This window comes from Arvicola amphibius, chromosome 4, assembly GCF_903992535.2.
Source record: "Arvicola amphibius chromosome 4, mArvAmp1.2, whole genome shotgun sequence".
NCBI classification, from domain to species: Eukaryota; Metazoa; Chordata; class Mammalia; order Rodentia; family Cricetidae; genus Arvicola; species Arvicola amphibius.
In genome coordinates this window covers 70,839,879-70,855,485 of record NC_052050.1, presented here as the reverse complement: position 1 = coordinate 70,855,485, position 15,607 = coordinate 70,839,879, and the positions used below count along the sequence as shown (strand labels likewise).

The window sequence follows — 15,607 nt, the reverse complement described above, 5'->3', positions numbered from 1 at the left end:
AACACCATTATCTGCAGGAAGTCACCCAAAGGGTACTCAAAGGAATGAAATCTAGCAGCTGGATGTGTTTCATTTTGTAGAATTTGGGAAACTAAAATATGTACACCACACCATTGATACCTAGTCAGGTTTTCAGTGTGCAACTGCTTTGAGTTTGGAAAAGGCTGATTCCGTAATCACACATATAATAGAAGTTATGGCCATCGTAGGTATACCTGTATGAATAAAGACAATGGTCCAAAATATGTATCTAAGAAAATGAAACAGTTTTTTGCTTACTTTGTACATTACAGGTATACCACACAATCCTATAGGCCAGGCAGTTATAGAAAGATCAAATTGAACTCTAAAGGATATGTTAAATAATCAGAAAGGGATGATAAATAACCCCAGAAATAGATTGCATAATGCTTTATTAACTTTGAATTTTCTAAATGCTCAGGAGAAAGGAACAACAGCTGTGGAGAGACATTGGATAGTAGAAAAACCTACAGAATTAAGTCAGCCAATATAATTTTTTCTTTTCTTTTTATTAAAGATTTATTTATTTATTATATATACAGTGATCTGCCTGCATATAAGACTGCAGGCCAGAAGAGGGCACCAGATCTCATTACATATGTTGTAAGCCACCATGTGATTGCTGGGAATTGAACTCGGGACCTTTGGAAGAGCAGGCAGTGCTCTTAACTGCTGAGCCATTTCTCCAGCCCCTTTATTTTCTTTTTATTATTTTTAATTGAGCTATATATTTTTCTCTACTCCCCTCACTTCCTCTCCCTTTTTCTTCTACCTTTCCCATGGTCCCCATGCTCCCAATTTACTCAGAAGTTCTTGTCTTTTTCTACTTCCCATGTAGTTTAGGTCCATGTATGTCTCTCTTAGGGGTCTCATTGTTGTCTAGGTACCCTGGGATTGTGAATTATAGGCTGGTTTTTCTTCGCTTTATGTCTAAAAGCCACTTATGAGTGAATACAGATGATAATTGTCTTTCTGGATCTGGGTTACCTCACTCAGTATGATGTTTTCTATCTCCAACCATTTGCCTGCACATTTCAAGATGTTTTTTTTTTTCCTGTTGTGTCATACTCCATGTGTTCTTAGATTCGGTTTTCCAGTATTTTATTGAGTATTTTTGCTTCAGTGTTCATGAGTGAGATTGGTCTGTAATTCTCTTTCTTAGTAATGTCTTTCTGTGGTTTGGGTAATTGTATCCTCGTAAAAAAAGAGTTTGGCAGTGTTCCTTCTGTTTCTATTGTGTGGAACAATTTGATTATTGGTATTAGTTCTTCTTTGAAAATCTTGTAGAATTCTGCACTGAAACCATCTAGTCCTGGGCTTTTTTGGTTGGAAGACTTTTGAGGACTGTTTCTATTTTTTTAACAGTTATAGATCTATATAACTTGCTTATCTGGTCTTGATTTAATTTGGTAAGTAATTTTTATCCAGAAAGTTGTCCATTTCCTTTAAGTTTTCCAATTTTGTGGGGTACAGGTTTTTGAAATACAACCTAATGATTTTCTGGATTTCCTTGGTATCTGTTGTTATGTCCCCCTTTTCATTTCTGATTTTGTTAATTTGGATATTCTTTCTCTGCCTTTTGGTTAGTTTGGATAAAGGTTTGTCTATTTTGTTGATTTTCTTGAAGAACCAACTCTTTGTCTCATTGATTCTTTGTGTAGTGTTCTTTGTTTTTATTTTATTGATTTCAGCTCTCAATTTTATTATTTCCTGTGGTCTAGTCCTCCTGAGTGAGTTTGCTTCTTTTTGTTTTAGAGTTTTCAAATGTTCCGTTAACTTACTAGTGTAGGATTTTTCCAACTTATTAGTGTAAACATTTAGTGCTATGAACTTTCCTCTTAACACTGCTTTCATTGTGTTGCATAAATTTGGGTATATTGTGCAGTCATTTTCATTGAATTTTAGGAAGTTTTTAATTTCTTCCTTTATTTCTTCCTTGACCCATTGATGATTCAGGTGGGCCTTGTTTAATTTCAATGTGCTTGTGGGCTTTCTAGAATTAGTATTGCTGTTGAATTGTAATTTTAAGCCTTGGTGATCTGATAAGATACATGGGGTTATTCCAAATTTTTTGTATCTTTTGAGGTTTGCTTTTTTACCCAGTATGTGGTCAATTTTTGGAAAGGTTCCATGAGGTGCTGAGAAGAAGGTATATTCTTTTATGTTTGTATGGAATGTTCTATGGATGTCTGTTAAGTCCATTTGAGTTATAACATCTGTTAGTTCCCTTATTTCTCTGTTAATTTTCTGTCTGACAGACCTGTTCAGTGGTGAGAGTGGGGTGTTGAAGTCTCCCACTATTAGTGTGTGGGGTTTAATGTGTGATTTAAGCTTTAGAAGTGTTTCTTTTACATATGAGGGTGCTCTTGTATTTGGGACATAGATGTTCATTATTGAGATTTTCTCATGATGATTTTTCCTGTGACTAATATCAAATGTCCTCCTTTGTCTCTTTTGATTGATTTTAGTTTGAAGTCTGTTTTGTTAGATTATTAGGATAGCTACACCAGCTTGTTTCTTAGGTCCATTTAATTGGAAAAAAAATTTTTCCCAACCCTTTCCTCTGATGTGATGTCTGTCTTTGAGGTTGAGGTGTGTTTCTTGTATGCTGCAGAAGGATGTATTCTGTTTTTGTATCCAGTCTGTTAGCCTATGTCTTTTTATAGGTGAGTTGAGTCTGTTTGTATTAAGCGATATTAATGACCAGTGATTCCTAGCCTCTGTTATTTTAGTTATTGTTGTTGGTGATGTTATTGTGTGGTTTTTTTTTTTCTTCTTTGGGATGTACTGCTGTGAGATCATCTATTGTCTGTGTTTTTGTTGATGTAGCCAACTTCCTTGGGTTGGAATTTTCCTTCTAGTACTTTGTGTAGAGCTGGGTTTGTGGCTAGGTATTGGTTAAATCTGGTTCTGTCATGGAATATCTTGTTTTGTCCATCTATGGTGATTGAAAATTTTACTGGTTATAGTAGTCTGGGCTGGCATCCATGGTCTCTTAACATCTGCATAATGTTTGACCAGGACCTTCTGGCTTTCATTATTTCCATTAAGAAGTCAGGTGTAATTCTGATAGGTCTGCCTTTATATGTTACTTGGCCGTTTTCCTTTGCAGTTCTTAATATTCTTTCTTTATTCTGTATGTTTAGTGTTTTGATTATTATGTGACAAGGGGAATTTTTTTTGATCCTGTCTATTTGGTGTTCTGTAAGCTTCTTGTATCTTCATATGCATATCTTTCCTTATATTCAGAAAGTTTTCTTCTATGATTTTGTTGAATATATTTTCTGTGCTTTTGAGTTGGACTTCTCTTTTTTCTATCCCTATTATTCTCACGTTTGGTCTTTTCATGGTGTCCCGTATTTCCTGGATATTTTGTTAGCTTTAATGTTTTCTTTGACTGATGAGTCTATTTCCTCTATTGTATCTTCAGCACTTGAGATTCTCTCTGCCATCTCTTGTATTCTGCTGTTTATACTTTCATTTGTGGTTCCTGATCATTTTTTCATAATTTCTGTTTCTGTAATTCCTTTCAGTTTGTGTTTTCTTGTCTCTGTTTTGATTTTCAAGTCTTTAATCGTTTCTTTCATCTGTTTGAGTGCTTTTTCTTGGTTTTATTTAAGGGATTTGTTGATTTCTTCCAATTTTTTGTTTGTATTTTCCTCTATTTCTTTGAGGGAAATTTTCATTTCCTCTTTAAGGTCTCAAACATTCTCTTAAAGTTATTTTTTAGGTCATTTTCTTCTGCTTTATCTATGTTTGGATGTTCAAGTTTCGCTGTTGTGGGGCCACTAGATTTTATTGGTGTCGTTTTGTTGCTCTTTGTGGTGTCTGTGTTCTTACCTTGTCTACTCATCTTTTCCTCTGATTGGTGTAGTTGAGGCTGTCTGTGTCTCTGGTGATCAATCTTCCAGGTGCCAGTGGATCCAAGGCTCAGCTGGTTGCTCCTCGTGGTGCAGTCAGTGCCACAGTTCCAGTCACCCCTTAGGTCACTTGGTGACTGAGAAGCTTTTGTAAGGCAAAGTACCCAGTAAACAAGACAAAACAACAGCCTACAGAATGGGAAAAGATCTTCACCAACCCCACATCCGATAGAGGGCTGATTTCCAAAATATATAAAGAACTCAGAAAACTAGACAACAAAATACCAGATAATCCAATTTAAAAATGGGGTGGAGAGGGAGGAAGGAAGGGGTATGGGAAAAATATATATTATAGCTCAATAAAAACATTTTTTTAAAAAAAGTCATGGGGGGGGGGCTGGAGATATGGCTCAGAGGTTAAGAGCATTGCCTGCTCTTCCAAAGGTCCTGAGTTCAATTCCCAGCAACCACATGGTGGCTCACAACCATCTTTAATGAGGTCTGGTGCCCTCTTCTGGTCTGCAGACATACACACAGACAGAATATTGTATACATAATACATAATACATACATACATACATACATACATAATTTTAAAAAGTCATAGGAACAAGGCCTCATTAAAAAAGAAAGAAAGAAAAAAGATATACTGACCTCAGAATGGAAACCAAGACATGTGTTAATGTTGGGTAAGGGGTTTTGCTTTAGTTTCTACAGGCGAAGAAAAGCTATGGATACCATAATTAATAATAGGTCTTTTCATGTGTGACTTATTTGGGTGCTGCGTGGCAGTCTCCTGGAAAATCAAAGAGCAAAAGTACTAAGAATAAAACAACAAGTTCCAGTGGAGTGGTAGGAGGCAGAAAGACCAAAAGAGGCGTGTTGATAGGGCAAATGAACACCAGCAAAGTGGGTATGGACCACTCCTGAAAGAGCAGCAGTAAAGGGTAGTTTTAAGATCCCATTTTTACTTCTTTGAAATAGACGAGACCATCATTTAAGCCTAGGGAAGGTAAAAGCAAGAACGATCATTGACAGAAAGTTCCTGCAAAATGGATAGAGAGTGGGCTCCTTGTTACTCTATTATGATACCAAACCCTACAAGGAAAAAAAGGAAATAGAGAGGAATGAAGCAAACTTATTTACCACAAAAATACAAAAAAAGAAAACTAAAATAACTTTAAAAAAAAAAAAAAAGCTAGGTGATTGTGGCACAGTCCTTTAATCCCTGCACTCGGGAGGCAGAGACAAGTGGATCTCTGTGAGTTCAAGGCCAGGTCTGCAGATTGAGCTCCAGGACAGGCTCCAAAGCCACAGAGAAACCCTGTCTCAGAAGAAGGGAGGGAGGGAGGGAGGGAGGGAGGGAGGGAAAAGGCTGGGAGGTGGTGGTGCACGCCTTTAACTTCAGCACTTGGGAGGTAGAGGTAGGCGGATCTCTGTGAGTTTGAGGCCAGACTGGTCTACAGAGTGAGTTCCAGGACTGGCTTCATAGCTACTGAGAAACCCTGTCTTGAAAGACCAAAAAAAAAAAAAAAAACCTTATAATACCACAAAGGGACATTTCATCAATAATGGGTGTGTGTAACTAGGCAGTCCCATAAGATTATATCACTTAGTGATGTCATCACCACCTTAGCTTATTTGAGCATACCCTATAATATCCATGCTGTAAGGATTATCTCCTAACCACACAGTTCTCAGAATGGTTCCTGTCATTAAGCAATGCATGATCTTACATATAAGGTTAAGAGAGAATTGAAATGAACAGAAAAAAGGAAAAATAAAACATTTTCAACAACAGTTAACACCCAGTAAACGTAAGTAATAGATGGTGGCCAGTAAAGGAATAGAAACATGAGAAAAGGTCCCATCTGTGGGAGTGGATAAAAGAATGAAAGCAACACACCAGCCAGTAGCTGGACACTAAAAGCAAAAATTTAAAAATTAGAAACATAAATAAAGAAATTTGATTTTTTCTTTTCATCATAGGGCTAGAACTTTGCAAAGAAACACCTCCCACACACACACACACACACAAAGAAAGACAAGGTAGAACTAGGAAGTCTGTAGACTAAAAAGATTATAATCTTTCAGGATAGGAAAGGGAAAAATAATCAGAACACATCTGACAACAGAAACTTTCATTCAGACAAGTTTAATTTTACTTGTTTATAGAAATCAACTGATAAAACATGAGTCATCAAACAAAAGTCAGTGACATAAGAGGCTAGGAAGATGGCTCCACAGGTGCAGTGCTTGCTGCACAAGCCTGAGGACCACAGCTCCGATCCCAGAACACAGTGGAAAGCTGGGTGGGCGTGGTGGAGGTGGGATCCCTGAAGCAAGCTGGCTGATTAGACTAACCCAAACAGTGAGTACCCGGTTCAATAAGAGGTCATGCCTCAATAGATAAGGTGGAGAGCAATCCGAGGAGATGCTGGATATCAGCCTCAGGCCTTCACATGCACACATTTGTGTGCAACTATACATCATACAATACATATTCCAAAAAAGATACTTGAAACAAAGTTTTTAGTCTCTCTTTTTTCTTAATTTCACGTGCTCACTCTTCTTACATCAATTTTTTTGTTGTTTTTGTGGACAAAGAAGTGAAACTAGGGCTTCACACTTTACCAGACAGATGCTCTACCACTAAGCTATATCCCTAGCCTCTCCCTACTTCAGATGCGTAAAGTGTTCCTATGTGCCAGACATATTGGAGGAGATACTGGATTGTACCTTCTAAAAGGAAAGAGTCATAATAAACAGCCAGTTACTGATGCAGTACAGTGAATGCCAAGAGGGATGCAGTTCTGGAGTGCCATGGCAGCTTGAAGATCTACCCAAATGGTCTCTGGAGGAAGGAGAGCATGCCGCAGAAGACTCCAAAGCCCAGAAAGGGGTTGACCAAGATGTGGTAGGATTGCTATTCAAGAAGAGGAAATAAGATTATAGGTTCTGAGAGCAAGAGGCCCTGTGAGCCTCGAGCGGACTATAACCTGTCTCAGCTACGCATGCAGAAAGGTGCTCTGCTGGGTTCTTGATTCTGCATCACTCTCACCCCAAGAGTTTTACAGCAGATTGATGGTTCTTGGGACTTGGGAAGAAACTGTTAACACACAGAACAGGGTGACTGTTCCATATGTGAGGAATTTGATTTTTAAGAGGTGAAATCCTGTTAAATTAATCATGTACCAAGTTTTGGACTATTACAATGGGAGCATAGATTTTATGTTAGTTCATGTAAATAACTTTAATTTTTTACATTTGTTTAATAATTTATTTAGCTTGTGTTTGTAGCTAGGTATTGAACTGGTGTGTGACATGATATGCTTGTGGGAATCAGGACAGCTTGTGGAAGTTGATTCTCTTCTTTTACCATATAGGTTCTAGGGATCGAACTCAGGGCATCAGGCTTGACAACAAGTGCCTGTACCAGCTGAACTACCTCATTGGCCCACAGCCTTTGAAATATTTGCATTTCAAGGGCTAGAAGGACTAGCATTCCTGGTGTGGATCTCCAGCTCCACAAATAATAAAAATAAAGTAAAATCCCTAAATATTTACATTTTCTGCATAGTGGAACATTTTCATTCTCCCATTCCAAATAGGGTCTTTCTAGAACTCTGTAATCTTAAATTTGTATTACAGCTTCTGCTATGTATCCATCTTTCCTGAGTCTCACACAAGTTCAAGATGCTTACACACACACACACACACACACACACACACACCATGCGTGTGTGCGTGCCTGTGATCGCACATGTGTGCTTCTGTGTGTCTGGTGGATTTAAGGTTCACTGTGTTTGTCGTTTCACTACTAGGGATCAAGACCTCATGCACACTAGGCAAGCATACTTCAGCGGAACTCCATTCCCAGCCCCGACCTGTATTTTAGTCATTTCCGTGCCCCATCCTTTCTGCTTGGGCAACTTTTCAATGGTTCTGTTTAGCTTCCCTGACCCTTCACCATATGTTCTTTTCCTTTCCTGCCATTCTAAACACTCTTTCTGGTGTTTACTCATATTGTGTTGATATTGGGTCAGTCATACCACCTCAGTGTTTAGCCCATTTTATTTTTCCTTAATACTTGATTTGCTTTAGAGCACATAAGCTAAAAAAAAATACTTACTATGCTTGGAAGGTGGTTGGTAAAGTGCTTGCAAGGCAATAGGGCCTGAGTTGGGTCCCCAGAACCCACCTAAGAAATACCAGTCATGGTCGGGTATGTTTCTAATCCCAGAACTGGAGAGATGGACTCAGGAAAATCCTTGGAACTTTACCAAACTAATCTAGCCTAATTGATGAGCCCAGACCAGAGATCCTGTGTCAAAGATGAAAGATATTCCTCAGGATAACACCTGAGGTTGTCCTCTGGCCTGCAAATGCACATGCATACGCATATGCATAAAAATTTATTGAGGCTGGCCGGGTGGTGGTGGCGCATGCCTTTAATCCCAGCACTCAGAAGGCAGAGGCAGGCGGATCTCCGTGAGTTCGAGGCCAGCCTGGTCTACAAGTGCTAGTTCCAGGACAGGCTCCAAAAACTACAGACAAATCCTGTCTCGAAAATTTAAAAAAAAAAATTTCATTGATGTGAGAAATCTGTGCTTGTTTGGGTCCTATCAAGAGGTAAATAAGAGCCTCATTGTTTCAGTGTTCAGCAGGAAAGTCTATTTAGGAAACAAAATATAAGAGTTTGGGGTTTTTTTTTTTTTAACTATCTTTTGGTGGTACTGGGGCTTATATAAACTAGGCAAGCACTTTACTGCTGCACTATTCTCAGGCCTCAAGTTCTTATTAGTATAATATTTTATATAATCTATAATTTCAGATTTCATTATGATTTTTTTCAGCTCTAACTAATGAATGCAGAGAAGTCAGAGGCAGTACCGTCTTAAGAAATTTGAAGACTGTGAAGTAGAGTGGTTGTGGATTTGAACAGAATTGTTAATGACACACTTGAACAGTCCAGAATTGCTAGATCTTCCATGCTTCAGTGTTTCCACAAAATAAATTGCTCAAATACAAACGGCATTAAATTTGTAGTAGTGCCACTGAATCCCAACGGGCAGCTGTTTCAGAACTACTAATACTATTTCATTGTTCATTTATTTTGTAATTAGAAGGAATATTGAGATAGAATACATGCACTGCAGTATTAAGTGGATGTAAAAACCTCATTTTCTTCTCTTGAATAATAAATACTGCTTCCTGAAACAGGAACCCACATGTCTCCTTCTTGTACACATTGCATTCTTACTGATGTTTTGCTTTTGGAGCCTTTTTGGGTGAATTTTATGGAGTAGGAATATTGTTTTGGATATACAGTTTGTTGTTGGAATTCGTTTGGATCCAGCAGTTGTTCTAGAATCTATTCTTAGTGAGTAGGGATTCCTGTAGAATGTCAAAGTTTTCTTCAGTAGATTAATGGATTTTTTCATGGTACACTTTTGCTGTCCCTTTGCAGCCTGAGAACACTAGGGATGTTCTCGGTAGACTGAACTGTCAGAAGGAGAGAGCCAGCACTTAGGAGCTAAGAAACATGGAACATGACCCCTGTTGCAGACAGTGGATTTCCCGTACAATGGCTTCAGACATCCCCAGGGAACCAAACTGGATTGCTAGGACAAGACGGGGGGTGGGAGGGAGACTGAGGAAAAGAAAGACAAGTTATTTTCAGGCAGTTTAAAATAAAAAAAAATTATTGCTAACTTTTTCACATATGTAACTCTGAGATGACAGTATCAGGTTCAGGGTGTAACTCAGTGGTAGAACGCTTATATAGTCTAAGTGAGGTCCTGGGTGCAATACCCTGTCATCTCCAGTAAGCCCAGTTTTGTAATAAGTAGAAGTTTAAGATCAGAGAGGTTCCTAGTAAGTAGTTGGTTTAGACTTGTAGCCCTTGTGTTGCTGATTCCATAGTACACAGTTTCCTTTTGACTGCATTGTAAAAGTACATGAGCCACGGGGAGAAAGGACACCACAGAAAATGGAAGTTTCATATAAGACAAACATGCAGATACCTTGGGGTATTCCATAATCTGCCTTTTCTACCAGGCTTCTATATAGCAGTCCACTTTGAAAAATAACAAAACACTAAAAACCGTTTTTTGGTTGCTCCATTTGGATATGGTTGGACAATGTCCTGAGACTTAAGAGGTTATCATAAAACATCTTTTCAATGCTTGTATTTTAAAACAGCATAATTATCTGTGTAATAGATACTGCTGGAGGTAAACAATCTGCTTCAGAATTTTAAAGTTTCATAATGTGATGATTGTGCCTCCCAGTATTTGAGGAAAATCATGTGACAAGCTTTTTTTCAGTTTAAGTTTTCTCTGATGCTGGGAGTCAAAGCCAGGGCTTTATATGTGTTACTCATCTCCAGCAATTTACACTTACTCTGTTATCCTTTCCACACACTCACACATGCCACCCTTTCTCTCATTAATGAAGGATTACTGTATTAAGGATGTAGGCGAGTAGCAGGTACCAATCATGATACATTGTAGAATTGATACACCTCCTACTTTCTGTGTTTCTAAAGTCCTTTCATAGAAAATGTTCTTATTGTGTCACCTCCCTGCCTCTCTCCTCCTTCATAAGAAAACTTAATGAACAAAATTTAAGTGGGAATGGTTAGGTGTGACTTTTCATATCAGTAACATCTTTCCTTTTTTTTTTTTTGTTTTTTTGAGATAGGATTTCTCTGTGTAGCCTTGGCTGTCCTGGAACTCACTCTGTAGACCACGCTGGCCTCAAACTCAAAGACATCTGCCTGCCTCTGCCTCCTGAGTGCTTGAATTAAAGGCATGTGCCACATCCGTGCGACAACATCTTTACTTTTTAATTGACAAATACTATAAGCATCTGGTTTCTTTTGCTTTGCAGCATGCTTACAGAAAACAAACATTTTCCTACTAATATTCTTTCTTTATAAATTATAATTATCCTTTATTACTAGTACCTAATACTTAGTTATGACTTATTTACCTGTGAGGTTACCCTTTGGGGTCGGTGTGCTGTGATCTCCTTCTTTTCTCCATAGTGCACATGGGACTGATAGTGATGGACTGCAGGACTGATAGTGACCGACTACAGGAGGCAGAAGGTCCTCTTCCTCCCTCGTCCCTGCCCCTGCCTGCTGACTGTCTCCAGCCCTGTCTTTTGTGACTTCTTTTCTCCCTGTAGACCACACTTTTCTCTCATTTTGACGTGTTCTAAATGGGCAGGGGAAGCAGGGGCTTCTTTGTGGATTTGCAGAAAGTGTCATGTGTGGGATGAAAGATGGAAGAACTTAGTTTGACCAATGTAAATCCGTTTGTAAGTATTTGGAACAAAGTCTCTCTAAAAGTCTAGAACTGTGGCCATGTAACTTGTTGGACTAAGAGGTTGTCTGGTGTCTCCCTGAATCCTAGATCATATATCTCAGTGCAGATATGTAGAGTTTCTTTTCCAGTAAATGTAGAGGAATGATGTTTTTTCTTTATATCATTTTTCACTATTAAATATAGGCCCAAATTTAAATTTTATGATTTCCTTTGACATCTGTTAAAAAGTTTATTTGCCATGCTTGCATTTTAACATCACTTGGTAGCTGAATTAAAGATTACTTTGGCCTCCTCACTTACCACCAAGCAGAATTCCTGTTTCTTCCTGGTGGTGATAGGAGCAGCAGTGTGTCTAGAAGGTAGTAAGTGCAAATGGATGGATTGGAAGACTTCTAGGCTGGGTTTCTAAGTTTGCCTTTTCTCCTCTCTTATCAACCTACCTACCCTGGTTTTTACTGGCTTTTTAAATTTTATCTGTAAAGTTTAAAAAAAAGAAAGAAAAAAGTTTCCTTTGTTTTACTTTGTAGTACAAGTAGCATTCTTTTTCCTATAGACATTGATTAGATTCATTGTGTTGCACTTTATGGAAATACATACAGCCTTGCTGTGGTGAGCTGTGGATCTGCACAGTGTTTGAAAGACAGAAAGGCACCAATAAAGACTTACTGACTTCATCTTTCATGTACTTTTCTTTTTGTTATTTAGTGGCTGATCATCTGGGCTGTGATCCTCAAACGCGATTCTTTGTCCCTCCTAATATCAAACAGTGGATTGCCCTGCTACAAAGAGGAAATTGCACCTTTAAAGAGAAAATATCACGGGCTGCTTTCCACAATGCGGTTGCTGTAGTCATCTATAATAATAAATCCAAAGAGGAGCCGGTCACCATGACTCATCCAGGTAAACAGGAAAAGAGGCTTTAGATTTTGTCTTTCTTTTTTTAAAATTATTGCTTTGGGCATTCTTCTACTTTTGATGAAATCATAATCTTAAATGTAATTCTATGATTATATTAACTTTTGGTAGTGTCCCTTGTGGAGGTACATGTCTTTTTTCCCCTTTGTTTTTTTCTTTAATAATGTCCAAAACCATCTGTAACTCTTCCTAATGACTGGCTCGGACAGATCTCATAGTAGTTTTGCTCTTCTATTCTTTGTGTGATGATTTCAGTTACCCTGTGCTTGATACGGGATCCTTCTCACAGACTACTGTGGGCTCTTAAGGGTTACCTGTCCAGGAGGGATTCTTTCTGTGTCATTAAGTGTTGAATTAAGTTGAATTAAGTGTTGAAGCTGCCTTAGCAATGAGTACATACAGCCAGTGAGATACCGTTTCATTTCTTGTGTGAAGTACATAGGGTAATTGTTTGTATAACAATAGTTGCAATTTACTCTGTATATGTATATGCCACCACTTTGCTGTGGATTCTTAAGAAAGTTTGCTTCTCTTGCAGAGGACCTAAGTTTGGTTACAGGCATCTGTATCAGATGGCTCGCAAATGCCTGTAGCTCCAGCTCCAAGGGATCTGATGCCCTTTTTTGTCTTCTGTAGATGTGTGTGTGCGTACACACAGTGTATGCACATACATACACATAAATAAAAGTAAATTTTAAAAACAAATCGATGCTTGAGGCAGTCCTTGTAGTCATATATGATATAGATTCTTGCCCGGTCTTACAGATCAGAAGACTAAAGTCAGTAAGAGCTGGCAGAAGAGGGTTATACCCAAGTTTACTAATGTGCATTCAGTTTCATGAGCTTGGCTCTGAGCATCTGGGGTTTAATTTAGCTTTAAATTCATAAAGATTTATAATATAATATCTTACTTAAGAAATGCTTTTTTTTTAAGGAAAACACCCTGGGTTTTGTTTGTTTGTTTGTGTAGGAGGTTCAGAGAACAACTCGAGGGAGTAGATTCTTGCCTTGCACAGGGTAGGTCCTGGACAGATGGAGTCCGAGGATCTAAATGATCAGCCAGCCTAGCTGAAAGAGCAAACTTCTGGTTCAGTGAGAGACTCTGACTCAGAGCATTAAGGGAGGCAATAGGGGAAGATTCCTGATACCCTGCACCCACATACCTCCATAGTCATATGCATGCACTGCACCACACACCACACACTCTCACACACACACATTGAAGAGCGGGAAGTTTGTCAGATAGTGTAGATTTCTCATCCGCATTCCTCACATTATCCATTCATTCTGATATGCTCTAGAGGACTCAGTAAAGAAAAAAATGTAAAGGACAAGTTTTGGGAAATTCTTGCATTAGTGCACTTGCAGAGGCTCTTTATGCTCATTGACATATTAAGGTCTTGGAGATGTCTTAAAGGGAATAATTCTTTGATAAAAATTATTTTCTGTGCTTGTTTGACCACACAATTTTTAATCATCGATTATAGTAACAACAAAATAAAAGAGGTTGAGAAGTAGGGCATGGGGTGAATTCCAGAGGAACTGCAACTTCTGTAGGGCAAACAGAATAGAGGTGAACATAAGGGCAGTAGCAAATGGCATCTCTTTGTGTCTAGAAATGTCTTATGTGAGTCCCATTTAGAGAAACCTTAAAAATCAGTAATAAGTAAACTTAATGTAACAATAGACAAAGGATTTAGTGATTAGACATTTCAATAAGCATTAGAAAAAATGCAGTCTAAACAATGAGATACTGTTTCATACCCATTGGGTAAATGTAACTGCTGTTGGGAATGTGGAGCCAGCTTGGAAAACAGTTCAACAGTTTCCCTAAATTTAAGCACAAATTTACCATATGAGCCAGCAGTCTTATCCCTAGCAGCCAACACAAGAGAAACAGAAAAAAGAAAGTAAACGAGAGGGGAAAGTGTACACAAAGACGTATGTTTAAATGTCCCAGTAGAGTATTTCAAATAACCAAACTGGAAACAACCAGAATACCCATCAGCTCATGAGTAAGTAAACAAAACAATATATGTCCATAGACTGAAATGCAGCTTATCAGCTAAATGGAATTAACTGGGCTGAGAGAAGATTGTGTGGACTAGGGGCCAGACTAAGCTATCTATTGACTTTTAGGCCAGCCTGGGCTACAAAGTGAGACCTTATCTCAAAAAAATGTATTGATATATGGATAAACTTCAGAAATAGTATGTTAAATAAAGGGTGCCAGACACAAAAGCCAACTATTGCCTGGTTCCAGTTTATATAAAAACATCTTGGAAAATCAGCTTTAGAGAAACAGAAAGCAGGATTAATTGGTGTGAATGACAGCTATTAATTGAATGTGGGGAAACTTTCTGGGCATGATCAAAATTTCCTAAACTTGGATTGTAATAATTGTACTTTCTATAAACTTACTGAGTTATGCACTTACAAAAGATCACTATGGCCTGGAGAGATGGCTCAATGGCTAACTGTACTCACCGCCTGTAACTCCAGATCCAGGGCACATGATGCCCTCACCTCTGTGTATACCTGTACTCATGTGAACATACCCATATGTAGACACATTTTGTAATCTTAAAAAAAGAAGTATAAACCTATGGCATACAAATTTTATTTTATTAAAGCTATTTTTAATGCATACTAAAGATCATAAACAACATAAAATAAATTTCTGCTAAGTACTTGTCATTTTATTCTAACACTGAGGGAGCATGAGACAAAGCGAAGAAAACTCACTGAAGGAGAATAAAGTCACAGGGATACTTAGTCTGCTTCCTTTTGCTATAAAGGACATAACTGGGACAGTTGACGAAATAAGAATCTTTTTTTGTTGTTTGGTTTTGTTTGAGACAGGGTTTCTCTCTGTAACCACCCTGACTGTCCCGGAACTTGCTCTGTAGTCCAGGCTGGCCTTAAACTTACAGAGATACACCTGAAAATAAGATTCTTTAACTAAACAGTTCTGGGTTATATGTCCTCAAATATTCTTACTTTGACACATCATCAAGTGTTTATGAGATAGTCTGTTGTTACTTTTATTCCCATTTTAAGTGTTCAGAGGAGAAATTAAAAACATAAAGATAAAACCTATTTTTTATAAAAGTGGACAGGTGTAAGCTGGGCAGTGGTGGTGCACGTCTTTAATCCCAGCACCCAAGAGCTAGTTCCAAGACAAGCACCAAAGCTACAGAGAAGCCTTGTCTCAGAAAAAAAACAAAAACAAACAAACAAAAACTAGTTTCCAGGACAGGCTCCAAAGCTACAGGGAAACCCTGTCTCAAAAAAATAAAAACAAAAAAAAAGTAGACAGGTGTAAAATAGAGAAGTGCTTTCCCTCCTAATAGTGTGGACGTGTCAGGTGTCTTTGAGGGTTAAACTGAAAGATTAGTGACAGATCCAAACATCTGCTTTTTGGTCAGATAACAGGCTGAAGTACGCTATTAAGATGTTTTATTTAAACAAAAGTTA

General features: G+C 38.1%; 1 protein-coding gene across 5 annotated transcripts in view; it reads left to right on the top strand.

The window, feature by feature from the left end:
* Rnf130 (ring finger protein 130) overlaps positions 1-15,607 on the top strand; it is a 100,765-nt gene that overhangs the window by 17,835 nt on the left and 67,323 nt on the right. For all 5 annotated transcript variants that reach the window (XM_038326526.2, XM_038326528.2, XM_038326527.2 and 2 more), the window contains exon 2: positions 11,921-12,115. In XM_038326526.2, coding sequence (XP_038182454.1) covers positions 11,921-12,115 — 195 coding nt within the window. The remainder of the gene's footprint in view (positions 1-11,920; positions 12,116-15,607) is intronic.